Genomic DNA, 25,977 nt, shown 5'->3' on the forward strand with positions numbered 1-25,977 from the left:
AATACGAAACCTCTGGTTCACAGTAGTAAAAAATGGCTGGAATGGGGTTCCAGAGATATTTCTACCTCTCATTCTGTTACCCCCAACTGTAGCCACGTATTTAGCTTGGATACTTTTAAAGATCAATGCCCAAGGTCTAAGACAGAGCACCTGAATCACGATCTGAGAAGGAGGCCAGGTGCTGTTTATTAAATAAACTCCTCAGGTGATCATCATATCTATCAGCTGTTTTTACTACCAAGGTTCTAGACTTTCCTTATTTTGAAGGCCTTGATAGTCTTGTATAGCACTGGTCAGCTATTTTGTAGAATGTTTCTCATTTGAGATTTGTGAGGTATTTTTCTCAAGAATAGATTGCGATTATAAATTATTTGAGAAAATGTACAAAAACTCTGAGCTGACTTTACAATGCTGACCAGGTAATTCACTACCCTGAGTCCTAATCTCCTTATTTGTGAAATAGAACCAGCTGTCCCATAAGTGTCTTTATTTTTTGTTTTCTGGAACACTTTTTTTTCTTAACTGAAGTATGGTTGATGTATAATATATATATGTTAAAACTGTGAATATGGTGTTTCACAATTTTTAAAGTTTATACTTCATTTATTATAAAATAATGACTGTACTCTCTGTTTTACAGTATATCCTTACAGATTTTTAGAAAATTTTTCATGTATTTTTAATAGGAGGTAGATTATTTTATACATAATAGGTTGTATTAATACCTCTTAATCTTCTACCTCTATCTTGCCCCCCTTCTTTCTCCCCACTGGTAGCCATTAGTTTGTTCTCTGTATCTGTGAGTCTGATTTTTTTCTTGCTATATTCACTAGTTTGTTGTAGTTTTCAGATTCCACATACAAGTGCTATCATACAATATTTGACTTTCTCTGTCTGACATTTCATTTAGCATAATACCATCCAAGTCCATCCCTGATCTTGCAAATGGCAATATTATATTCTTTTAACGGCTGAATACTACTCCTTAGGTATATAAACAGGACTAGGGTTCATAGAGACTTCACTGGAAAAGGGAGTACACAAGATTGCACAGACTCTGGCTCAGGGCAAAAGTAGTGACTTGACCAGGAGCCTGGCCTGGACCCACCTGCTGGTCTTGGAGAGTCTCCCGGAGAGGCGGACGGAGAGAGTAGGGAGCTGCAGCTCAGCCTGGGGACGGAGACAGTGGCAGCAGCCATTCTTGGGAGCTACAGCGCTGGTAGGAGCCACTGCAGAATCCTCCCTTCTTTATTACTGCCAAGACCTGGCCCCACCCAACAGCCCGCAGGCACCAGTGCTGAGATGTCTCAGGCAAGCAACTAACTGGATGTGAATACAGTCCCACCCTTCAGCAGACCCACTGCAGAAAGAATTTCTGAGCTCACAGAGCCCTCTGGACACAGCGCTCTGCCCACCTGAGAGCCAGGACTCAGCTCTATTTACCAGTGCACAGGAGCAGTTCCAGAATCTCCTGGGCCCAGGCCCTGCCCTGCAGGAAGCCGGCCCATGCCTCTGGAGCAGCCTCACCCTCCAAGGGGCAGACACCACCACAATCCCATAGCCTGCAGACCGGCCTGCCCACAGAAAGTCAGACCCTGCCCTGGAACCAGCTGGGCCCTGGTCCTGCCCAACTGCAGTTCAACACAAGCTTCAGGATACCCCAGACCCCAAGTCCAACTGTGTCAGGAACCAGCCCTCTACTACCAGGCACTGACACTGGTTCTGGGACCCCTGGGTCCTGCAACCAGACTCTAGGACTCACCTCTGCCTGCCAATCATCCAGCATTAACCCCAGGACCTGGCTTCACCCACCAGTAGGCGAGCAACAGTCCCGGGGTCTTCAGGACCCCAGGGCCCTCTTGTGACCCGGCTCCTGCACAAGGCTGGGCCTGGGGCCAGCCCCGCCTACAGACCCGCCCACACAGTCAACTTGCGGTAACAGAAGGCCCACCCCGCCCTCAGAGGGAAGCCCTAGAGCACAGGGCCTGGGTGAGGAGAGGGGTGTGTGCTACTGGGATGCCTAGGACTTCTCCCGCACAAAGCCAATTCTCCAAGGTCAGGAAGCCTATAAGATACATAAAAATACAAACAAAATGAGTGATCAAAGAGCATTTTCATTAGTGATTTTTTAGACCGTTGTGCTTTTGTGGTCCTTTAAATATAAAGTAAGTATGAGAAACATGGCTTCAACGCAATAGTGAGGTTGTTTTGTTGTTTCTTGGTCACTGTGTGCAGCTTGTGGGATCTTAGTTCCCCGGCCAGGGATTGATTCTGGCAGGAAAAACACCAAGTCCTAACCAATGGACCACTGGGGAGTTCTGGGTTTTCTTTCTTAAATCACCCCTTTCCTGGCCCCCAGAAGGTAAACAAAATATACATTTTCTTAACTTTTTCAGTCCAAAGCTATTTCTTTTTATAGAGAAATTTATCAGATTGATTATATTGTTAGCAGCCAAAGATGGAGAAGCTCTATACAGTCAGCAAAAACAAGACCAGGAGCTGACTGTGGCTCAGACCATGAACTCCTTATTGCCAAATTCAGACTTAAATTGAAGAAAGTAGGGAAAACCACTAGACCATTCAGGTATGACCTAAATCAAATCCCTTATGATTATACAGTGGAAGTGAGAAATAGATTTAAGGGCCTAGATCTGATAGATAGAGTGCCTGATGAACTATGGAATGAGGTTCTTGACATTGTACAGGACACAGGGATCAAGGCCATTCCCATAGAAAAGAAATGCAAAAAAGCAAAATGGCTGTCTGGGAGGCCTTACAAATAGCTGTGAAAAGAAGACAATCGAAAAGCAAAGGAGAAAAGGAAAGATATAAACATCTGAATGCAGAGTTCCAAAGAATAGCAAGAAGAGATAAGAAAGCCTTCTTCAGCAATCAATGCAAAGAAATAGAGGAAAACAACAGAATGGGAAAGACTAGGGATCTCTTCAAGAAAATCAGAGACACCAAAGGAACATTTCATGCAAAGATGAGCTCGATAAAGGACAGAAATGGTATGGACCTAACAGAAGAAGAAGATATTAAGAAGAGATGGCAAGAATACATAGAAGAACTGTACAAAAAAGATCTTCAGGAACCAGATAATCATGATGGTGTGATCACTGATCTAGAGCCAGACATCCTGGAATGTGAAGTCAAGTGGGCCTTAGAAAGCATCACTATGAACAAAGCTAGTGGAGGTAATGGAATTCCAGTTGAACTATTCCAAATCCTGAAAGATGATGCTGTGAAAGTGCTGCACTCAATATGCCAGCCAATTTGGAAAACTCAGCAGTGGCCACAGGACTGGAAAAGGTCAGTTTTCATTCCAATCCTAAAGAAAGGCAATTCCAAAGAATGCTTAAACTACCGCACAATTGCACTCATCTCACACGCTAGTAAAGTAATGCTCAAAATTCTCCAAGCCAGGCTTCAGCAATATGTGAACTGTGAACTTCCTGACGTTCAAGCTGGTTTTAGAAAAGGTAGAAGAACCAGAGATCAAATTGCCAACATCCGCTGGATCATAGAAAAAGCAAGAGAGTTCCAGAAAAACATCTATTTGTGCTTTATTGACTATGCCAAAGCCTTTGACTGTGTGGATCACAATAAACTGTGGAAAATTCTGAAAGAGATGGGAATACCAGACCACCTGATCTGCCTCTTGAGAAATTTGTATGCAGATCAGGAAGCAACAGTTAGAACTGGACATGGAACAACAGACTGGTTCCAAATAGGAAAAGGAGTACGTCAAGGCTGTATATTGTCACCCTGGTTATTTAACTTATATGCAGAGTACATCATGAGAAACGCTGGGCTGGATGAAGCACAAGCTGGAGTCAAGATTGCCGGGAGAAATATCAATAACCTCGGATATGCAGATGACACCACTCTTTATGGCAGAGAGTGAAGAGGAACTAAAAAGCCTCTTGATGAAAGTGAAAGAGGAGAGTGAAAAAGTTGGTTTAAAACTCAACATTCAGAAAACTAAGATCATGGCATCTGGTCCCATCACTTCATGGCAGATAGATGGGAAAACAGTGGAAACAGTGTCAGACTTTATTTTTTTGGGCTCCAAAATCACTGCAGATGGTGACTGCAGCCATGAAATTAAAAGACGCTTACTCCTTGGAAGGAAAGTTATGACCAACCTAGATAGCATATTCAAAAGCAGAGACATTACTTTGCCAACAAAGTTTCGTCTAGTCAAGGCTATGGTTTTTCCAGTGGTCATGTATGGATTGAGTGTTGGACTATAAAGAAAGCTAAGCGCAGAAGAATTGATGCTTTTGAACTGTGGTGTTGGAGAAGACTGTTGAGAATCCCTTGGACTGCAAGGAGATCCAACCAGTCCATTCTGAAGGAGATCAGCCCTGGGATTTCTTTGGAAGGAATGATGCTAAAGCTGAAGCTCCAGTACTTTGGCCACCTCATTCGAAGAGTTGACTCATTGGAAAAGACTCTGATGCTGGGAGGGATTGGGGGCAGGAGGAGAAGGGGACAACAGAGGATGAGATGGCTGGATGGCATCACTGACTCGATGGACGTGAGTCTGAGTGAACTCCGGGAGTTGGTGATGGACAGGGAGGCCTGGCGTGCTTCGATTCATGGGGTCGCAAAGAGTCAGACACGACTGAGCGACTGATCTGATCTGATTATCTCTCCTGTATTAGTGTATGTATATATACATATAATTTTTTTTCCTTCTACTTAAACTGCTTTTAACCTTTATTTTTCCAGCCTCAATGTCCTCTATCAGCCAGTGATTCTGAATTTCCACAGATCTCTGTCTTAGCATGTAATTTTATATATATATATATATATATATATATGTACATACACTACACTCTATGGGTAATGATCTCATCAACTATAGCAGACAATTCAATTACATCCATAAAGAATACTCATACACTAAAAAAAATTTTTTTTCACTCATATATTTTTATCTGTGTCCAGAATTCTTGCCTGGAAAATCCCATGGGCGGAGGAGCCTGGTAGGCTCCAGTCCATGGGGTCACTAAGAGTCGGACATGACTGAGCGACTTCACTTTCACTTTTCACTTTCATGCATTGGAGAAGGAAATGGCAACCCACTCCATTGTTCTTGCCTGGAGAATCCCAGGGACGGGCGAGCCTGGTGGGCTGCTGTCTATGGGGTCGCATAGAGTCAGACACAACTGAAGCGACTTAGCAGCAGCAGAATTTTTAAAACATATATTCACTGACCTATGATATTTGCACTTGGCTGTATCAACTTCAAAGCATTGTTTTGAATATTTTAAAGTCAGAATGTCAAAACTTAACTAATATCCTTCTCCTGCTCCACTGCAATGTGCTTCATTTACCAGGTTTAAAAATCATTGGGTGGTACAACCACACAGCTGATTACACATCAGAAATTCTGACTCTCCTTGATGCAGCCTCTTGTCCACCTCACCAACAGTGTTGTCTCTCAAAGTCAATTATTATGTCTCTTTCAGTTCAGTTCAGTTCAGTCGCTCAGTCGTGTTTGACTCTTTGTGACCCCATGAATTGCAGCAAGCCAGGCCTCCCTGTCCATCACCAACTCCTGGAGTTCACTCAGACTCATGTCCATCGAGTCAGTGATGCCATCCAGCCATCTCATCCTCTGTTGTCCCCTTCTCCTGCCCCCAATCCCTCCCAGCATCAGAGTCTTTTCCAATGAGTCAACTCTTCACATGAGGTGGCCAAAGTATTGGAGTTTCAGCTTCAGCATCAGTCCTTCCAATGAACACCCAGGACTGATCTCCTTTAGGTTGGATCTCCTTGCAGTCCAAGGGACTCTCAAGAGTCTTCTCCAACACCACAGTTCAAAAGCACCAATTCTTTGTGCTCAGCTTTCTTCACAGTCCAACTCTCACATCCATACACGACCACAGGAAAAACCATAGCCTTGACTAGACGGACCTTTGTTGGCAAAGAAATGTCTCTGCTTTTAAATATGCTATCTAGGTTGGTCATAACTTTCCTTCCAAGGAGTAAGTGTCTTTTAAATTCATGGCTGCAGTCACCATCTACAGTGATTTTGGAGCCCAAAAAAATCAAGTCTGACACTGTTTCCACTGTTTCCCCATCTATTTCCCATGAAGTGATGGGACAAGATACCATGATCTTTAGTATCAACCAAATAAGTATAAGATACTCTGTTCTTTTACTCAAGACTATTTCAAAGATTTCCTAAGTATTTTATCTATATCGTTCCAGCCACTTTTTTTATTCTACTGTTATAACCAGAGGAATATTTTTTAGGGGTCAATCTTATCATATCTTTCATAAAGTACTTCTAATACATCTAGGGTCCATGGCAATCCTATGAAGGATTGTGACCACAATCTTTATCGTAGCCTTCAAATTCTGTATGTTTTGCCCTTCTTTACTGATCCTCTGTACCTTTTATTATGAGTCTTTTTTTTTCCCTTCCTGCTCTTGACCTTGACCATTATTTACATGGCATACTGTTATACTTACTGACCCTAGGCAAAGAACCCTACTGACTGCTGAACTCAAATCCATCACAGTGGGCCCGTCCATACTAGAAAAGGACTCTCTGGATGATTAACTTGTCTCATGAGCTCCATGAAAACTTTCCAAATCTTTCTTACCATTCAGGGTGGTCTAGGACTCCAACCACTCATCCCTCACTCCTTCACCCTGAAGGAGTTTGTGATCTCAAACTCTGACACCCTTTCTGTCTCTCTCCCCATTCCACCCCTCCCCTCCATCCTATATAGGGATTTCCTCTTGCAAAATTTTTGCACTTTTAATCTGTAAATTGTATCTGTTTCTTGGACTTAGAATAATATAGTATGCAAAGCCTTCCCTTTCTTAGGTCAGGTCTGAGTCCTGAGTCAGGACTGAGCATACAGGAAGTATCAAGAGACACTGCACCCCAAAGGGGCGAGGATGTGTGCAAGGACAGGGAGCCAGTGAGGATCAGCTGCTGGAGGAAATGGAGCACAGCCTCTTCACTGTGTCTAAGTTCAAATCCTCCTTATTGAGGAAGACTTTGTAGATGTCCTGGGGAGTTTGTGTTCTTTTATTTCTTTTTCTTTCTCTGTAACTCATCTTTCTCTGAAGGAAAAGTGCACAGAACTCTTTGAAGATGGATATTTTTGATGGAGCTACATAATAGTATGCCTTTTATTTTTACTCCATTTTGCAGCAGATTCTATAAGTACTCTTCATAATTCAGGCTCTTATGTTCCTAAACCAGGTGAATCCTTCTAGAGAAAACAGGAAGGAATGTAGGATATTCAAGGTCCTGATCAGTTCTAAGATCTTATGGCTTGAGGATTTTGATCTCTATCTTCAGTCAATGACAGTTAATGAAGCATATCTTACTTAGTTTACAAATTGTCTTGAGGAAATTTAATGAACATACTTAGCAGGCATGTTTTCACCAAATGGTGTTAGAAGTATTAAACGTGAGCAGTCAAATAATGAACCTGAAAATACCCTACAACTTTACTAAAAGAGTAACCCAAAATGAAACAAAGTGTTTAAATGTAAAAATGAAATTATTTTCTTATAAAAACCTTTTATAAGAGAACATAAAGAAACTATTACTGATCTACAGTTAAATTAAGAGTTCTTAGAGGTTAAACGAAAACATAATTTATTTAAAAAAAACATATCATAAATTGACTTCATTAAATTTAAAAACTGTGCTCTGGGAAAGACCCTGTTACAAAGATGAAAAGTCTAGTAACAGAGCTGGAGGGAAAGGGTGAAAATCAAGTATCTGAAAGAGATGTGTACCCAGAATATAGGCCTCTATAAACTCAACAGTAACAACACAAGCAGCCCTGTGTGTGTGTGTCAATGTGCATGCATTTGAAAGGAAAAGAAGCACATGGAAAAGATATTAACCATGAGAAAAATGCAAATTAAAGCCACAGTGAGATACCTCTGCATGCCTATTCGATTGGCAAAAATAAACAATACTAGCAGTAGGTAATCCTGTCAAGGATATGGAAGAATTGGTTTATCATGTATTGCCAGGTGCAGTGTATACATACTTCAAAAATCAGCTTGGCAGATTCTAAAAAATTAAGTATACACTTGCCATATGACTCAAGAATTGTACTCCTAGACATTTACCCTGTACAAAGCAAAACTTAGGTTTATACAAAATCCTGAGCCTGAATCTTCCTAAAAGCATTTTAAAAATAATATCCCCAAATGGGAAACAACTCAAATGTCCTTCAATGGGAGAACAGATAAATTATGGTACATCTGTACAATACAATAGTGCCCAGAGAGGGGAGTTTGGAGGAGAATGGCTACAAGTATATGTACAGTTGAGTCCCTTCACTGTTCATCTGAAACTATCACAACACTGTTTGTTAATCGACTATACTCCAATATAAAATAAAAAGTTTAAAAAAATTATCCAGAAATAAAGAGGAACAGACTAAAGATGTATACACCAATCCAAGTGGACACATTATGATCAGCTACATTATAATCAGAAGGTAAAAATTCAACCTCAAAATCTTATTTACTTTATGGCTAATTCATATATTACTATCCAAATTGCAAAAATATAATGATGAAGAAAAGAGGAATGAATGGCAGTGGTTATGGTTGGTGAGAGAGTATCAAGGGGAAGCAAGAGGGAGCTTATTTGTGATGACTGAATTCTACATCCTGAATATGGTAGTAGTTATATTAATCTGTAAATGAAACACTTTCCATAGAACTATGCATCAAAGAATTAAGAGTTCCTTTATCAAATGTTGAAATCCAAATAAGGTACATAATTCAGTTAACAGTAGTATACCATGTCAATTTGCTCATTTCCTCTGTATTGTGATTATGTAAGACTTTATCACTGAGGAAGATCAGTAAGACAAAATAGGACCTGACTATATTGCTTCTACATCTTTCATGAATCTAAATCTATTTTGACATAAAATTGGTCAAATATAGTAAAGAGAAATCAGATTAGTGGTCCCCAAATGCTAGGAGAAGGGGAACGAATTGATTACAAAACAGCAGAAGGGAAATTGGGGGAGTTAAAGAAATATCCTATATTTTTATTGTGGTGGTGCTTACACAATTACAATAAGCTTGTCTAAATTTATAGAACTATACAACTATGAAAGTTGAGTCATACTGTATACAAATTATAATTTAATAAGTGTAGGAAATAATTTCAAAATTCAGTCACCCTTTTTAATAGTTGTATTATCTAAACCCAGTTCTGTTCTGTTATCTACCTCTGGTTTAAAAAAAAAAAAGCAGTTTTTTTTTTTTTTTCAATTTAGAACAATAGGATTGATAAGCTCTAGATCTGAATTTCACTGAATAACTTTTAGTGGATGTAACAACCCAGAGTTGTGACTCTATACAATTAAAAAGATATGCAGGCATTTCTGAATCCCTAAAGGAAAATTATCTCCCAAATTTATTTAAAGTAAAAATGTTATTTTACTGTCTTTTTGGTCTTTTGATAATTAATAATTCAGCTATTGGATTAGATATTCCTATAACTGAGTATAAAGTGTTCATCAGGCAAATACTATCGTCACCTCTGTTTGAAAGTTCTGGCTTGCTATTGAAGTCATATCTGACATAATTTAAGTATAATCTTGAACATAAAATGGTGGCATACTATGTTTAGTAAAATGATTCTTGCATTTAGAATGCTATTCCTTAAAGGAGACCTGGGCTCGATCCCTGGGTTGGGAAGATCCCCCCGGAGAAGGGAAGGGTCACCCACTCCAGTCTTCTGGCCTGGAGAATTCCATGGATTGCATAGTGCATGGGGTCGCAAAGAGTCGGACACAACTGAGCGACTTGCACTTTCACTTTCCTTAGAAGAAACTGCAATGTCTTGATGCAGAACAAATATTCTCATAATATTCTGGGTTTTCTTGTCCTGGACAAGTGAGATAAGAGTTGCTCTTGTCCAGACATTTGTATTGATCACAGCCTGAGGGATCTTTTAAAGCATGCTATATGGCACCCAGTAAGTTGAGAATCTTCTAGGACAAAAAGCAGACTAGAAGACTTCAGCGTCCTTTGAAATACTGGCAAATGGAGACTTTTATAATTCCTTCTCTAACAGAATAAAGTTTCCAAAAAAAACAAAAGATCCCCCAAACAAAAAACACTTTGTTCAGTGACCAGTGGAAGTTCACACGTGCATCTTAGTTGCTGTTTTACATGTGCAGGGTAAATTCAGTAGCTCTTTCTTGTTATTGCCCAAATGCTGGGTTACTTTGCCCACAACATATGGGGCAGACACCAAAAAGACTAGAGACTGCTCTTACTTCCTATTTTTCTCTCTCTTTTAATATCCCTATTATGTTAAATACAGAGTATTTTTCTTTTTTTTTTTTTTTTTTTTTTAATTTTATTTTATTTTTAAACTTTACATAACTGTATTAGATTTGCCAAATATCAAAATGAATCTGCCACAGGTATACATGTGTTCCCCATCCTGAACCCTCCTCCCTCCTCCCTCCCCATTCCATCCCTCTGGGTCGTCCCAGTGCACCAGCCCCAAGCATCCAGTATCGTGCATCGAACCTGGACTGGCAACTCATTTCATACATGATATTTACATGTTTCAATGCCATTCTCCCAAATCTTCCCACCCTCTCCCTCTCCCACAGAGTCCATAAGACTGTTCTATACATCAGTGTCTCTTTTGCTGTCTCGTACACAGGGTTATTGTTACCATCTTTCTAAATTCCATATATATGCGTTAGTATACTGTATTGGTGTTTTTCTTTCTGGCTTACTTCACTCTGTATAATAGGCTCCAGTTTCATCCACCTCATTAGAACTGATTCAAATGTATTCTTTTTAATGGCTGAATAATACTCCATTGTGTATATGTACCACAGCTTTCTTATCCATTCATCTGCTGATGGACATCTAGGTTGCTTCCATGTCCTGGCTATTATAAACAGTGCTGCGATGAACATTGGCGTACTCGTGTCTCTTTCCCTTCTGGTTTTCTCAGTGTGTATGCCCAGCAGTGGGATTGCTGGATCATAAGGCATGTCTATTTCCAGTTTTTTAAGGAATCTCCACACTGTTCTCCATAGTGGCTGCACTAGTTTGCATTCCCACCAACAGTGTAAGAGGGTTCCCTTTTCTCCACACCCTCTCCAGCATTTATTACTTGTAGACTTTTGGATTGCAGCCATTCTGACTGGTGTGAAATGGTACCTCATAGTGGTTTTGATTTGCATTTCTCTGATAATGAGTGATGTTGAGCATCTTTTCATGTGTTTGTTAGCCATCTTTATGTCTTCTTTGGAGAAATGTCTATTTAGTTCTTTGGCCCATTTTTTGATTGGGTCATTTATTTTTCTGGAGTTGAGCTGTAGGAGTTGCTTGTATATTCTCGAGATTAGTTGTTTGTCAGTTGCTTCATTTGCTATTATCTTCTCCCATTCTGAAGGCTGTCTTTTCACCTTGCTAATAGTTTCCTTTGATGTGCAGAAGCTTTTAAGGTTAATTAGGTCCCATTTGTTTATTTTTGCTTTTATTTCCAATATTCTGGGAGGTGGGTCATAGAGGATCCTGCTGTGATGTATGTCAGAGAGTGTTTTGCCTATGTTCTCCTCTAGGAGTTTTATAGTTTCTGGTCTTACGTTTAGATCTTTAATCCATTTTGAGTTTATTTTTGTGTATGGTGTTAGAAAGTGTTCTAGTTTCATTCTTTTACAAGTGGTTGACCAGAGTTCCCAGCACCACTTGTTAAAGAGATTGTCTTTAATCCATTGTATATTCTTGCCTCCTTTGTCGAAGATAAGGTGTCCATATGTGCGTGGATTTATCTCTGGGCTTTCTATTTTGTTCCATTGATCTATATTTCTGTCTTTGTGCCAGTACCATACTGTCTTGATAACTGTGGCTTTGTAGTAGAGCGTGAAGTCAGGTAGGTTGATTCCTCCAGTTCCATTCTTCTTTCTCAAGATCGCTTTGGCTATTCGAGGTTTTTTGTTTTTCCATACAAATTGTGAAATTATTTGTTCTATCTCTGTGAAGAATGCTGTTGGTAGCTTGATAGGGATTGCATTGAATCTATAGATTGCTTTGGGTAGTATACTCATTTTCACTACATTGATTCTTCCAATCCATGAACATGGTATATTTCTCCATCTGTTAGTGTCCTCTTTGATTTCTTTCACCAGTGTTTTATAGTTTTCTATATATAGGTCTTTAGATTCTTTAGGTAGATATATTCCTAAGTATTTTATTCTTTCCGTTGCAATGGTGAATGGAATTGTTTCCTTAATTTCTCTTTCTGTTTTCTCATTATTAGTGTATAGGAATGCAAGGGATTTCTGTGTGTTGATTTTATATCCTGCAACTTTACTATAGTCATTGATTAGTTCTAGTAATTTTCTGGTGGAGTCTTTAGGGTTTTCTATGTAGAGGATCATGTCATCTGCAAACAGTGAGAGCTTTACTTCTTCTTTTCCAATTTGGATTCCTTTTATTTCTTTTTCTGCTCTGATTGCTGTGGCCAAAACTTCCAAAACTATGTTGAATAGTAATGGTGAAAGTGGGCACCCTTGTCTTGTTCCAGACTTTAGAGGAAATGCTTTCAATTTTTCACCATTGAGGATAATGTTTGCTGTGGGTTTGTCATATATAGCTTTGATTATGTTGAGGTAGGTTCCTTCTATTCCTGCTTTCTGGAGAGTTTTGATCATAAATGGATGTTGAATTTTGTCAAAGGCTTTCTCTGCATCTATTGAGATAATCATATGGTTTTTATTTTTCAATTTGTTAATGTGGTGTATTACATTGATTGATTTGCGGATATTGAAGAATCCTTGCATCCCTGGGATAAAGCCCACTTGGTCATGGTGTATGATCTTTTTAATGTGTTGTTGGATTCTGATTGCTAGAATTTTGTTAAGGATTTTTGCATCTATGTTCATCAGTGATATTGGCCTGTAGTTTTCTTTTTTTGTGGGATCTTTGTCAGGTTTTGGTATTAGGGTGATGGTGGCCTCATAGAATGAGTTTGGAAGTTTACCATCCTCTGCAATTTTCTGGAAGAGTTTGAGCAGGATAGGTGTTAGCTCTTCTCTAAATTTTTGGTAGCATTCAGCTGTGAAGCCGTCTGGACCTGGGCTTTTGTTTGCTGGAAGATTTTTGATTACAGTTTCAATTTCTGTGCTTGTGATGGGTCTGTTAAGATTTTCTATTTCTTCCTGATCGAGTTTTGGAAAGTTGTACTTTTCTAAGAATTTGTCCATTTCTTCCACGTTGTCCATTTTATTGGCATATAATTGTTGATAGTAGTCTCTTATGATCCTTTGTATTTCTGTGTTGTCTGTTGTGATCTCTCCATTTTCATTTCTAATTTTATTGATTTGATTTTTCTCCCTTTGTTTCTTGATGAGTCTGGCTAATGGTTTGTCAATTTTATTTATCCTTTCAAAGAACCAGCTTTTGGTTTTGTTGATTTTTGCTATGGTCTCTTTTGTTTCTTTTGCATTTATTTCTGCTCTAATTTTTAAGATTTCTTTCCTTCTACTAACCCTGGGGTTCTTCATTTCTTCCTTTTCTAGTTGCTTTAGGTGTAGAGTTAGGTTATTTATTTGACTTTTTTCTTGTTTCTTGAGGTGTGCCTGTATTGCTATGAACTTTCCCCTTAGGACTGCTTTTACCGTGTCCCACAGGTTTTGGGTTGTTGTGTTTTCATTTTCATTCGTTTCTATGCAAATTTTGATTTCTTTTTTGATTTCTTCTGTGATTTGTTGGTTATTCAGCAGCGTGTTGTTCAGCCTCCATATGTTGGATTTTTTAATAGTTTTTCTCCTGTAATTGAGATCTAATCTTACTGCATTGTGGTCAGAAAAGATGCTTGGAATGATTTCTATTTTTTTGAATTTACCAAGGCTAGCTTTATGGCCCAGGATGTGATCTATCCTGGAGAAGGTTCCATGTGCGCTTGAGAAGAAGGTGAAATTCATTGTTTTGGGATGAAATGTCCTATAGATATCAATTAGGTCTAACTGGTCTATTGTATCGTTTAAAGTTTGTGTTTCCTTGTTAATTTTCTGTTTAGTTGATCTATCCATAGGTGTGAGTGGGGTATTAAAGTCTCCCACTATTATTGTGTTATTGTTAATTTCTTCTTTCATACTTGTTAGCATTTGTCTTACATACTGCGGTGCTCCCGTGTTGGGTGCATATATATTTATAATTGTTATATCTTCTTCTTGGATTGATCCTTTGATCATTATGTAGTGACCATCTTTGTCTCTTTTCACAGCCTTTGTTTTAAAGTCTATTTTATCTGATATGAGTATTGCTACTCCTGCTTTCTTTTGGTCCCTATTCGCATGGAAAATCTTTTTCCAGCCCTTCACTTTCAGTCTGTATGTGTCCCCTGTTTTGAGGTGGGTCTCTTGTAGACAACATATGCAGGGGTCTTGTTTTTGTATCCATTCAGCCAGTCTTTGTCTTTTGGTTGGGGCATTCAACCCATTTACGTTTAAGGTAATTACTGATAAGTATGACCCCGTTGTCATTTACTTTATTGTTTTGGGTTCGAATTTATACACAATTTTTGTGTTTCCTGTCTAGAGAATATCCTTTAGTATTTGTTGGAGAGCTGGTTTGGTGGTGCAGAATTCTCTCAGCTTTTGCTTGTCTGAAAAGCTTTTGATTTCTCCTTCATACTTGAATGAGATCCTTGCTGGGTACAATAATCTGGGCTGTAGATTATTTTCTTTCATCATTTTAAGTATGTCTTGCCATTCCCTCCTGGCTTGAAGAGTTTCTATTGAAAGATCAGCTGTTATCCTTATGGGAATTCCCTTGTGTGTTATTTGTTGTTTTTCCCTTGCTGCTTTTAATATTTGTTCTTTGTGTTTGATCTTTGTTAATTTGATTACTATGTGTCTTGGGGTGTTTCGCCTTGGGTTTATCCTATTTGGGACTCTCTGGGTTTCTTGGACTTGGGTGATTATTTCCTTCCCCATTTTAGGGAAGTTTTCAACTATTATCTCCTCAAGTATTTTCTCATGGTCTTTCTTTTTGTCTTCTTCTGGGACCCCTATGATTCGAATGTTGTAGCGTTTAATATTGTCCTGGAGGTCTCTGAGATTGTCCTCATTTCTTTTAATTCGTTTTTCTTTTATCCTCTCTGTTTCATTTATTTCTACCATTCTATCTTCTAATTCACTAATCCTATCTTCTGCCTCTGTTATTCTACTATTTGTTGCCTCCAGAGTGTTTTTAATTTCACTTATTGCATTATTCATTATATATTGACTCTTTTTTATTTCTTCTAAGTCCTTGTTAAACCTTTCTTGCATCTTCTCAATCCTTGCCTCCAGGCTATTTATCTGTGATTCCATTTTAATTTCAAGATTTTGGATCAATTTCACTATCATTATTCGGAATTCTTTATCAGGTAGATTCCCTATCTCTTCCTCTTTGGTTTGGTTTGGTGGGCATTTATCCTGTTCCTTTATCTGCTGGCTATTCCTCTGTCTCTTCATCTTGTTTAAATTGCTGAGTTTGGGGTGTCCTTTCTGTATTCTGGCAGTTTGTGGAGTTCTCTTTATTGTGGCGTTTCCTCGCTGTGTGTGGGTTTGTACAGGTGGCTTGTCAAGGTTTCCTGGTTAGGGAAGCTTGTGTCGATGTTCTGGTGGATGGAGCTGTATTTCTTCTCTCTGGAGTGTAATGAAATGTCCAGTAATGAGTTATGAGATGTCTATGGTTTTGGGGTGACTTTGGGCAGCCTGTATCTTGAAGCTCAGGGCTGTGTTCCTTTGTTGCTGGAGAATTTGCTTGTTATGTCTTTCCCTGGAACTTGTTGGCCCTTGTGTGGTGCTTGGTTTCAGTGTCGGTATGGAGGCGTTTGATGAGCTCCTGTCAATTAATGTTCCTTGGAGTCAGGAGTTCCCTGGAGTCAGGGATTGGACTTAAGCCTCCTACTTCCAGTTATCGGTCTTAATTTTACAGTAGTTTCAAAACTTCTCCTTCTATCCAGCACCACTGATAAAACATCTACGTTAAAGATGAAAAGTTTCTCTACTGTGAGGGTCACTCAGAGAGGTTCACAGCGTTACATGGAGAAGAGAAGAGGGAGGAGGGAGTTAGAGGTGACCCAAATGAGATGAGGTGGAATCAATAGTGGAGAGAGTGGGCTAGCCAGTAGTCACTTCCTTATGTGCACTCCACAACTGGACCACTCAGAGATGTTCACGGAGTTATACAGGGAAGAGAAGAAGGAGGCAGGAGACAGAGGTGGCCAGAAGGATAAAAGGGGGAAATGAAAAGGCGGGAGACAGATCCAGCCAGTAATCAGTTCCTTAAGTGTTCTCCACCGTCTGGAACACACAGAAATTCACAGAGTTGGGTAGAGTAGAGAGGGGTTAGGGAGGAGATACAGGTGACCTGGTGGAGAAAATGGAGAGTCCAAAGGGAGAGAGAGCAGTCAAGCCAGTAATCTCGTACACTAGTGAAAAATGGGTCCTGAAGATTGGGTTCTTAAAGGTACAAAATTGGTAACAAATACATAAAAACAAAAATTAGAAATTAGAGTAGAGTTTGGAATTTCAAAAATGCGATGTTAATGAAAAGGAGAAGGAAAAGAAAGAGAGAAAAAACGAACAAAGAAAAACAAACAAGGTCGTGAAAGTAATAAAGAAACTACAGGTACAAAATTGATAACTAATACCAAACAGCAAAAATTAAAAATCCAGAGTAGAGTTTGGAATTTCAAAAATACAACGTTAAAAAAAAAAAAAAAAAAAAAAAAAAGAAGAAGAAAAATAAAGAGAGAAAACAAACAAACCAACAAAAACAATGTCGCAAAAATTATAAAGAAAATACAGGTACAAAATTGATATCAAATACCAAAAAACATAAATTAAAAATCTTGAGTAGAGTTTGGAATTGCAGATATACGATGTTATATAAAAGAAGAAGAGAAAGAAACAGAGGAAAAAAAAAAAAAAGTCACAGCAATTATGAAAAAAACTATAGGTACAAAATTGATAACATATATCAAAAGGCTAAAATTAAAAATCTAGAGTAGAGTTTGGAATTTCAAAAATGCAATGTTGAAGAAAAGAAGAAAAAGAAAAAAGAAAAAAAAAAAAAAAAAAAAAAACCACGGTCAAAAAATTATAAAATATATATATGAAGTTTGCTGAAGAAGAAAAAAAAAAAAAATAGGGTCTTTTTTTTTTTTTTGCAAAGTAATAGTTATAAAAGTGAAAATTAAAGGACAATAGAGGACTTAAAAAAAAGTTTTTTTTAATAAAAAAAAAAAAAAGAAAGAAAGAAAGATTGATCGTAAAAATAGTAAAAATATATCTAGGTCTTTCTCTGGTTTTGTTGTGAGTATTGTGGGTTCAGTTCATTTTTGGCAGTTCCTTAGTCCGACTTACATTTCTCAAGATCTATAGGCCCCTTCCTATGTAATCTGTAGTAACCACAGGGTTTTAATCTATGGCCTGTAGCTTCCAAGGCGTTTCCCTCTGTTAGAGCTTCTTCTGTTTGCTGGTCTCTTCAGTGTCTGGTTCCCGCCCTGACACAAAGGGGACGGTGGAGGACCCTATTTTTTTTTTTTTTTTTTTTTTTTTTTTTTTTTAATTTAGGCTCACTTGTTCAGCCGCGCTGTGGGGAGGGAGGGAGGGATGCTGCAAACAGATAACACTGGCGTGCGCTCGAAGTGCCTCGGCCACACTGGGTCTGCCCCCGCTCACAGCGCGTGTAACCTCCCTGCCCACACTGCTTGGGCTCTAGGTTGTTCCGCCGGGAACAATCAGAGGCCGGCCCTGGACTGAGCTCCCAGGTCCAAGCCACTCAGGTTCAGGCACTCGGGTAGTCCTCAGAGGCGCAGACTCGGTTGGGCCTGCGTTTTGTGTTCTTCCCAGGTCGAGCAGCTCAGGCGATGAGGTGCTTGGCGGGCGCCAATGCTGCGACTTATCGCCTCCCCGCCACTCGGTTATCTGGGTGTAAAACCGGCGCACCTTCTCAGGCAGATGTTGACCGTCCAGACCCCCAAGAAGTTTTAGTTAGCAAAGAAGCCTGCTTACAGTTTTATAGATAGTGTCTCTCTGGGGCTGCGATTGCCCCCTTCCGGCTCTGGCTGCCTGTCACCGGAGGGGGAAGGTCTGCAGCCGGCTATCTCTGTTCAGTCCTTTGTTCTGTGCGCGGGCCTGGCGGTGTTTTAGGTTAGGGCTGGCTTTTCGCGTGGTAGATATCCCACAGTCTGGTTTGCTAGCCCAAATTATTTCGCTCAGATAGCGCTCAGGACATTCGGCCCGATTCTTACTCTAAGGGACACAGCCCGTGCCGCACTTCCCTGCCCAGCCCCCGCTTGCTAATGCCGTGTGCAGGCGTCTGCGCTGCTTCTCCGCTGGGGGAGTTCCCGTAGGGCTCACAATCCGCGATTTTTAATTGTTTATTTTTTTTTTCCCCTCCCTTTTATGTTGCCCTCTGTGCTTCCAAAGCTCGGCACAGATTCGGCAGTGAGAGGGTTTCCTGGTGTTTGGAAACTTCTCTCTTTTTAAGACTCCCTTCCCGGGATGGAACTCCGTCCCTCCCTCTTTTGTCTCTTTTTTTGTCTTTTATATTTTTTCCTACCTCCTTTCGAAGAGTTGGGCTGCTTTTCTGGGTGCCTGATGTCCTCTGCCGGCATTCGGAAGTTGTTTTGTGGAATTTACTCGATGTTTAAATGCTCTTTTGATGAATTTGTGGGGGAGAAAGTGTTCTCCCCGTCCTACTCCTCCGCCATCTTGGCTCCTCCTCCCAGAGTATTTTTCTTACCTCTGGTTCAAGTTGAGTAATATGTTCTTTTTTAATCTTTATGGAACTTTTAATTCACACATCTAACATTCCCTTTACTGGCTAGGTAAAAAATGAAAATATTGTAGCCTGCTGTGATTCATAGGCAGTCTCTTCTGCTTTTAATCTCTGCTGACGCACATATATAAAAGGAGATCTAGTGTATGCAACATGAAGACATTTCAATTCTAAACTTCAATTTGCTTTTCCTCAAATGTCCTGCACCAGAAGGACTGGTGCACTGCAGACACCTCTGGTTGTAGTTATGTAAATAATTCAGAGCTACTGCGAGAGTAATATTCACTGTCCCGTAATGATAGAGCACTTTCTGCACTCATCAGAGTTTGTATTCTCCGATTCAGTTGGAACGGAACACTGCTACATTAAAAGTTTCCTTTCTAAATCCTACCTTTCTCCACAGCTATAAAAGGCAAGTTAGATTAGGGTGGCAAATATAAGTCTATTCCAAACCTGAAGGCAGATTATCTTAATATTTTATCCCTGACTTCTAAGAGGCACGAAATGTCAGTTCCCTATTTAAAATAAAGAATTTTTATATTAGAAATTCTAAATAGTGTGTCATGGTTACTCAGTGGTAGTATTTGAATTTGAATTCAAGTCTTTCAACTGCCAGAACTTTTTCTAGAAATCAGTGAAGGAGATTCATTAATTAGGGAGACAATGGCTGATTAAATATTACCCTACTTCAAAGCCTCCAATGTCACCCACTTACCTTATTTAATATAGAATTTAAGGCATTGATCCACGTGGACTCAACCTCACTCCAATGAGCCTTCTTTTATTTTCTCTAGTTTTATTGAGATATAGTTGACATATAACATTATGTAAGTTCGGGGTTCCAAAACTGTCCCAATACTCATCTGGGAGCTTTGCAAACATACCATTGCCCAGATCTCATAAATTCAATAATTGATTCACAGTCTTGGTGTTGATAACCAACACTGATAAAAGGTCTCCAGCTGATGTCAATTCCTGGTGGGGACTTTGTACTGTAATCCTATAAGACATTCCCACTGGGAGAAACTTGTTAAAAGATACAGGAGAACCTCTCTTATTTCTGACAACTCTATGTAATAAATCTACAATTATCAACATAAAAAGTTTAAATTTAAACTTTAAGGAGAGTTTAAATTTACAATAAATCTTAAGTCTACAGTGCTCTGTCATGAAATAGAGGCTCTCGGCATGTGTTTGATTATAGTTCACAAGACTCTCCTAGACTTTGATTCTCTTGTTCTCTCCAACGCAATAGCCTGAAAAGTTTCCACATCTCTTCTCTATCTTAAGATCTATCATTTTTTGTATTTCTTTCTCCAGTCCTCATAGTTCTGGGTTCATCAGATAAAATTGCTCCAGACCTCCTATAGAGAGATGATCTGTGTGAGATCTTTGTGAGGAAGAATACAGAAAACCTCAGAGTCTTATCTGCCGGGGACCATCTGTTTCCCCCAACAAGGCTCCTCACCAACGGCCCAATAAAGGAGACTGCTCGGCTGGGGGAAGTAGTTGAGAAGAAAAGGAAATAGAAACAGGTGCAGTCCCTGGAGCTGCTGCCCTTGCTTTCTACCCCCTTCTCTGTGTCAGGTAGGTCAGGCGGGGATGCTATGGAGGCAGCCCTGGCGTGTCACACTGCAATGAGGACCGCTCCAGGTCAGTCCTTCCTAAAATAACTTTCTATTTTCTGAGGAAAAACTGAACTTCCTAAGTGCGTACTCCTTTAAATGCAGCCAGGCTCCTTGTGGGCTGAGCCAAAGGTTGATTCCTTCTTAAGTGGACAAAGAGGACCTGCTCTAGCATTTCTTGCAAGTCCGTGCAAGGCCTTCTGTTCACATGTGTGTCATGCTGCTTCTGTGGGTTAAGGGAAGAGAGAAGGGAATAGCCCACTATAATTAGGAATCTGGGGCTGGAGAGGTTTCTATATCATAAGACACTTTCATCTAGAAATAGAAATTTGTCTCTGTGCTATACACATGTCAGTTTCCTTCCACAGACCTGACAAAATGTCTCTCTTCTTATCATGGATCAAAGCTATTTTCATCATTGCCTTGGTATTTCCTCTTTATTCTGGTGAGTGAATTTTCCAGTACAAAGTGAAATATTTTACATATCTTAGAAATTATGGGAAACAACTTCTCTAAACTAGGAATGAAGGAGGTTGTTTTTTTACTGGGCTTGTAAATCTTAAACTGATAAAGTGAAAAAGGGCATATTACAAATGTCTTTTGAAAAAGGCATCAGTGGGTTGCTTTTTCTCATCTCCTGTTTTGGACAAGTAGAGACAGAGTAGAGCAGGTTAGAGTGAGCGCTAGAATTTTGCTCTTTGTCTACAACTATTGAACATGACCTATATTATTTTTCTTTCTGGCAGTCAGATTGTTAAAGGCAAACCTGGGGGGAGAAATGATCTTTTCTAGATCTAGTATTGCTTGATATTCTGATTATCATTCAATCTGAATCCCTTATGATACTTTCAAAGAAAGCTGTTTGGAATTCAAAAATACGTTGCATTAATTTTCACAGAGTTACAATAATTGAATAATAAATAATAATAAAATATTTCCAAATTTGGTATTGTTTTATGATTTTTTTTTGTTTTGTTAATGACAGGAAAGTCTTGCTTCATTAGTTGTGGAGTCTCTAATATTTAATGTGCACATGTTTCTGCTACTAATAAATATGGGCCTTGTTTACTAAAATTGATTCTTCTTTCCCCCTTCCCTTTCTCTTCCTCTTTCTCCCTCCCTACTCCTTCTATTTCTTTCTTCTCCTCCTCTTCCCTTTCTCTTCCCTCTCCATCTTCCTTTCCCTCTCCTCCCTTGCCCCTTCCCCCACTCCTCCTTCATTTTTAACTTTCTTTTTTTACCCATGTGTTGGTTGCAGAAATTTATTTTGAACCTGATTTCAGATTTCCGGTAAGTTAATACAGGTGCAGGTTGAAAAAGATAAGCAATCAACTTTCATATATTATAAATTTTAACAGCAAAATTCATCAAAAATTGTGCATCAGAGAGGTCTTTCCAAAACTAAAAAGATAGTATTACAACCAGAGAAGGAAATGGCAACCCACTCCAGTATTCTTGCCTGGAGAATCCCAGGGACGGGGGAGCCTGGTGGGCTGCTGTCTATGGGGTCGCACAGAATCGGACACGACTGAAGTGACTTAGCAGCAGCAGCAGCAGCAGCAGTATTACAACAAGGTCAAAAAATAGAAACTTAGCCATACAAAGCTATCTGTCATTATATAGACAACATAAAAATGTGCATATCCTGGTACACAAAAATTTAATTAATGGGCATAAATGTTGCTTCATACAAGCATCTGAGAAGGGTTGAAGGTGTTTAGAATAGTAGTGTTCATCTTAGCATAACAAAGGAAAAAGAATCAACCTAAATATATATTTAAGATGAAAATTTCTATAGATCCACATAGTATGATATTACATAAAGGTAAAAAAAAGCCTATAGCTCTAAATATCTGAATAAACAGAATCACATGTTTAAAAAGTAGATACTATAAGCAGATATACAGTATTTTTTATTATGTCAATTACCAAAACTGTCAACAGTAAACAAACTGCATTTGTATCTTCTGTATAGATAGATAGATAGATAGAGATATACACACACACACATATACACACACATGCACAAATACATAGATTTAGTTGGAATTATCAAGAATGGGAATAAGAAAAAGAACAATCTAATTTCATGATTTCTTCTTGAGTTTGAAAGGGAAGTAAAGATGATGGTCACTAAATTACAAAAACACATTTAGCCAGTTTTATGACCTCTTTAAAAAATTATAGCAGGTTTATGAAGACAATAATATTTTACTTTTAAGTGGGATATGTGTTAGTTTTATAAGTTCTAGTGTTATAGATAGTAGTTTTTAAAACTAAACATAGGTTGCTTCCCTGGTGACCCAGTGGTAAAGAAAGGGAAGTCGCTCAGTCGTGTTCGACTCTTCCCAACCCCATGGACTGCAGCCTACCAGGCTCCTCCGCCCATGGGATTTTCCAGGCAAGAGGACTGGAGTGGGTTGCCATTGCCTTCTCCGAGTGGTAAAGAATCTGTCTGCCAATTCAGGAGACATGGGTTCGATCCCTGAACAGGGAAGATCCCACATACCACAGAGCAGCCAAGCCTGCATGCCATAACTATCGAGCCTGTGCTCTAGAGCCTGGGAACCACAGCTCCTGAAGCCCACATGTCCTAGAGTCCATGCGCTGCAGCAAGAGAAGCCCCACAGTCAGAAGCCCACGAACTGCAGCTCGAGTAGTCCTCACTCACCACAGCTGGAAAAAGCCCACTTAGCAACAAAGACCCGGCAAGGCTAAAAATAAATAAATTATTATTTTTTAAAACCTAAATATAAAATACATTTCCAATTTTCTTGCATGGCACTTCATATCAAGACTAAACAAATTTTACTCAGACTTTCATTCCCTGATGAATTTTATGTTGTCTCTGCATTTAACAGCCAGACTGTAAAGTGTATACAGAAGCTTGCACCAGAGAATACAATCCAATCTGTGCCAGTGATGCAAAAACCTACAGCAATGAATGTACTTTCTGCAATGAAAAGATGTAAGTACACAATAGTAAATATTTGGTCTTCCAAGGTATGAAGAAATCATTACAAGGTGATGGTAAATCTGTGTTGCTGATTGTACCAAGGCACAATATATATATAGAAAATAACTGTAAGGTCATTGTAAAATATTAGAGGCCACTCTTTTTTCTTTCCCTGAAGTTCTTGTTTCTGAAAGTAATTTTGTGTTTGAGCTATCAACAACTTTGATTGATATTGTACAAATGTGTAAACAATTAATTTAACTTAATTATGAGTTACTAATGGCAGACTAACAACCAATAGAATGTAATTCCAAAGCCCAGATGCAGAATGATAGCTCTGTGTGGTGGCCATGTGACTGACCCTTGCAGACTTCCAGCTGACGGGAGCATAATTGTTCAAGAACCAAACAGACCACTGAATTCAGAAATTTATCATAATCAGCCCATTCATGTTAGAAAGGGACTCCTGTCAAGGTTGACTATGTCTCAAAAACTCTCTGTGTGTGTTAGTCACTCAGTCATGTCCGACCCTTTGTGATCCCATGAACTGTAGTCTGCCAGGTTCCTCTGTCCATGCAATTTTCCAGACAAGAATACTGGAGTGGTTGCCATTCCCTTCTCAAGGGGATCTTTCCGACCAAGGAATCAAACTCGGGTCTCCTACAGTGCAGGCAGATGCTTTACCATCTGAGCCACTATGACAGCCTCCAAATCTTCCCTGAAGAATGGGGCGTTCTAGAGCACCTCTATCTAATCTCCCTTTCTGCCTCCTTCCTCTGAGACAGTCTGCAGTCTAAAGGTTCAGCCAGCCTTCTACCTCCTGCCTCATTTCCTCTCAGGGGGTATTTCCTCTCACAAAATCTTTGCACATTTAATCCCCAAAGAGGCATGTGTTTCTGGAGGACTGCTGAGATAGTCTCCAGTCTCTCCTCTCTCAGATCTGGGTGGGTCCCAAACCTGAATCAGGACTGAGTGCACAGGAAGAGTGAAGTGGCCCCAGATGGGAACCGGCTCTAGGAGCAAGCAGAGTCCAGTTGCTTCTGCAAGTGGAACACAGCCACTCTACCTTGTTCCATTTTCAAATCCTCCTTATTGAAAAGATTTTTGGAGTCTTTATGTTTAGCATCCAAACTCTATTCTGCATGCATATTATCTACATTTCTGTACCACAGAAATGACTCCAATCTGTACAATCTATGGTAGAACTTACAGCATTGAGTGTAATTTTCTCAGTGATACTACACTGGGAGTTTAAAATATTCCCTTTTAAATAAAAATTTATGGTGGAGTAATTTTAGTTTTACAGAGAAATTTCAAAGATAGTACCCAGTTTTTGTATCCTTTATCCAGTTTCTCCTAAGATTAACTCCTTATGGAAACCTGGCACACATGTCAAAAGTAACAAATTAACTTTGGTTTATCAGTATTAACTAATCTGCAGAATTTGTTTGGATTTCACCAGTTTTTCTATTAATATCCTTTTTAATTTTTTTAAAGTGTAATGTACTTTATTTCTTCCTTAAAACTCTAATTGTTTCCTCTCTTTCTTTATAGGAATAATGATGCCGATATTCATTTTCAACATTTTGGTGAATGTGAATATTGATAAAGCAGCTCATAAATTGGTTTTTATTGTAATTACATTTTGTGGTGCATTCTACAGGCAATTAGAGTCTTCTCAATCAGACCTGACCATGTCAATTCTATGAAACAAGAGCTATTGATAGAATATAGAGCATTCAGATTCTTTCCAAAATTAATTTTTATGATTTCAGGATTTTCATTCTTTGTGTTCAATTTATTCAATGGTAGTTTGAAAAACTAATGTCACTTGCATGCTTGATATATAAAAGCTAGTGTAATTTAAAATAATAAATATTTCACTCATTAAAATGTTAATAATGATGTTATCTTTATTAAAACATCCTTTCTTTCAATAAGGGGTTAGGATATGTGCATACACTTGGTAACTATAATCAAATATATTTTCAATATTTTCAAAGATGAAAATTTGAACTATTTCAAAAATATTTGGTATTTACCAAAAGTACAAACTGTTGGGCTCCTTTCTATCCTATTGAATCAAATTCTCCAAGAAAAAGGGACCAGGAAGTTGAATTCTAATAAGCACTTAAGGTTAATGTTATGACCACAAATGTTAAACAATAAGAACCTTAATTAGTTAAATAATCAATTAGAACTTAAGTTCTATAATTGAATTAGTTGAAAAATCTATTCAAAGATAGCATAGGATTTCTGAAGCTTGGGAAAACTTTTACACGTTATTTTCTTTCTCTTTCATAAATAAGCCCAAAGGTAGTTGCTGCTGCTGCTAAGTCGCTTCAGTCGTGTCTGACTCTGTGTGACCCCATAGATGACAGCCCACCAGGCTCCTCCATCCCTGGGATTCTCCAAGCAAGAACACTGGAGTGGGTTGCCATTTCCTTCTCCAATGCATGAAAGTGAAAAGTGAAAGTGAAGTCGCTCAGTCGTGTCCGACTCTTCGCGATCCCCTGGGCTGCAGCCTACCAGGCTCCTCCTTCCATGGGATTTTCTAGACAAGAGTAC

General features: G+C 39.1%; 1 protein-coding gene across 9 annotated transcripts; it reads left to right on the plus strand.

Annotated features, from left to right (window-relative positions):
- Nucleotides 1-289: 289 nt before the first annotated feature.
- On the plus strand, nucleotides 290-25,977 carry LOC129635110 (acrosin inhibitor 1). Of its 9 annotated transcripts, none has more exons than XR_008706116.1 (5): nucleotides 290-419; nucleotides 20,149-20,415; nucleotides 20,822-20,898; nucleotides 23,315-23,421; nucleotides 25,719-25,977. XR_008706116.1 is itself a non-coding variant. In XM_055557809.1 (5 exons), exons 1-5 carry the CDS (start codon nucleotides 20,436-20,438, stop codon nucleotides 25,727-25,729), a joined length of 273 nt encoding a protein of 90 aa, XP_055413784.1. In that variant the 5' UTR covers nucleotides 19,888-20,435; the 3' UTR covers nucleotides 25,730-25,977. The 9 variants fall into 9 exon arrangements, 5 of the variants coding, with proteins under 5 accessions (XP_055413784.1, XP_055413778.1, XP_055413762.1 ...); XM_055557809.1 differs by lacking the exon at nucleotides 290-419 and adding an exon at nucleotides 21,712-21,743 and having other exon boundaries at nucleotides 19,888-20,481; XR_008706118.1 differs by lacking the exon at nucleotides 290-419 and having other exon boundaries at nucleotides 19,905-20,363.

Source organism: Bubalus kerabau, chromosome 1, assembly GCF_029407905.1.
Source record: "Bubalus kerabau isolate K-KA32 ecotype Philippines breed swamp buffalo chromosome 1, PCC_UOA_SB_1v2, whole genome shotgun sequence".
NCBI lineage: Eukaryota > Metazoa > Chordata > Mammalia > Artiodactyla > Bovidae > Bubalus > Bubalus kerabau.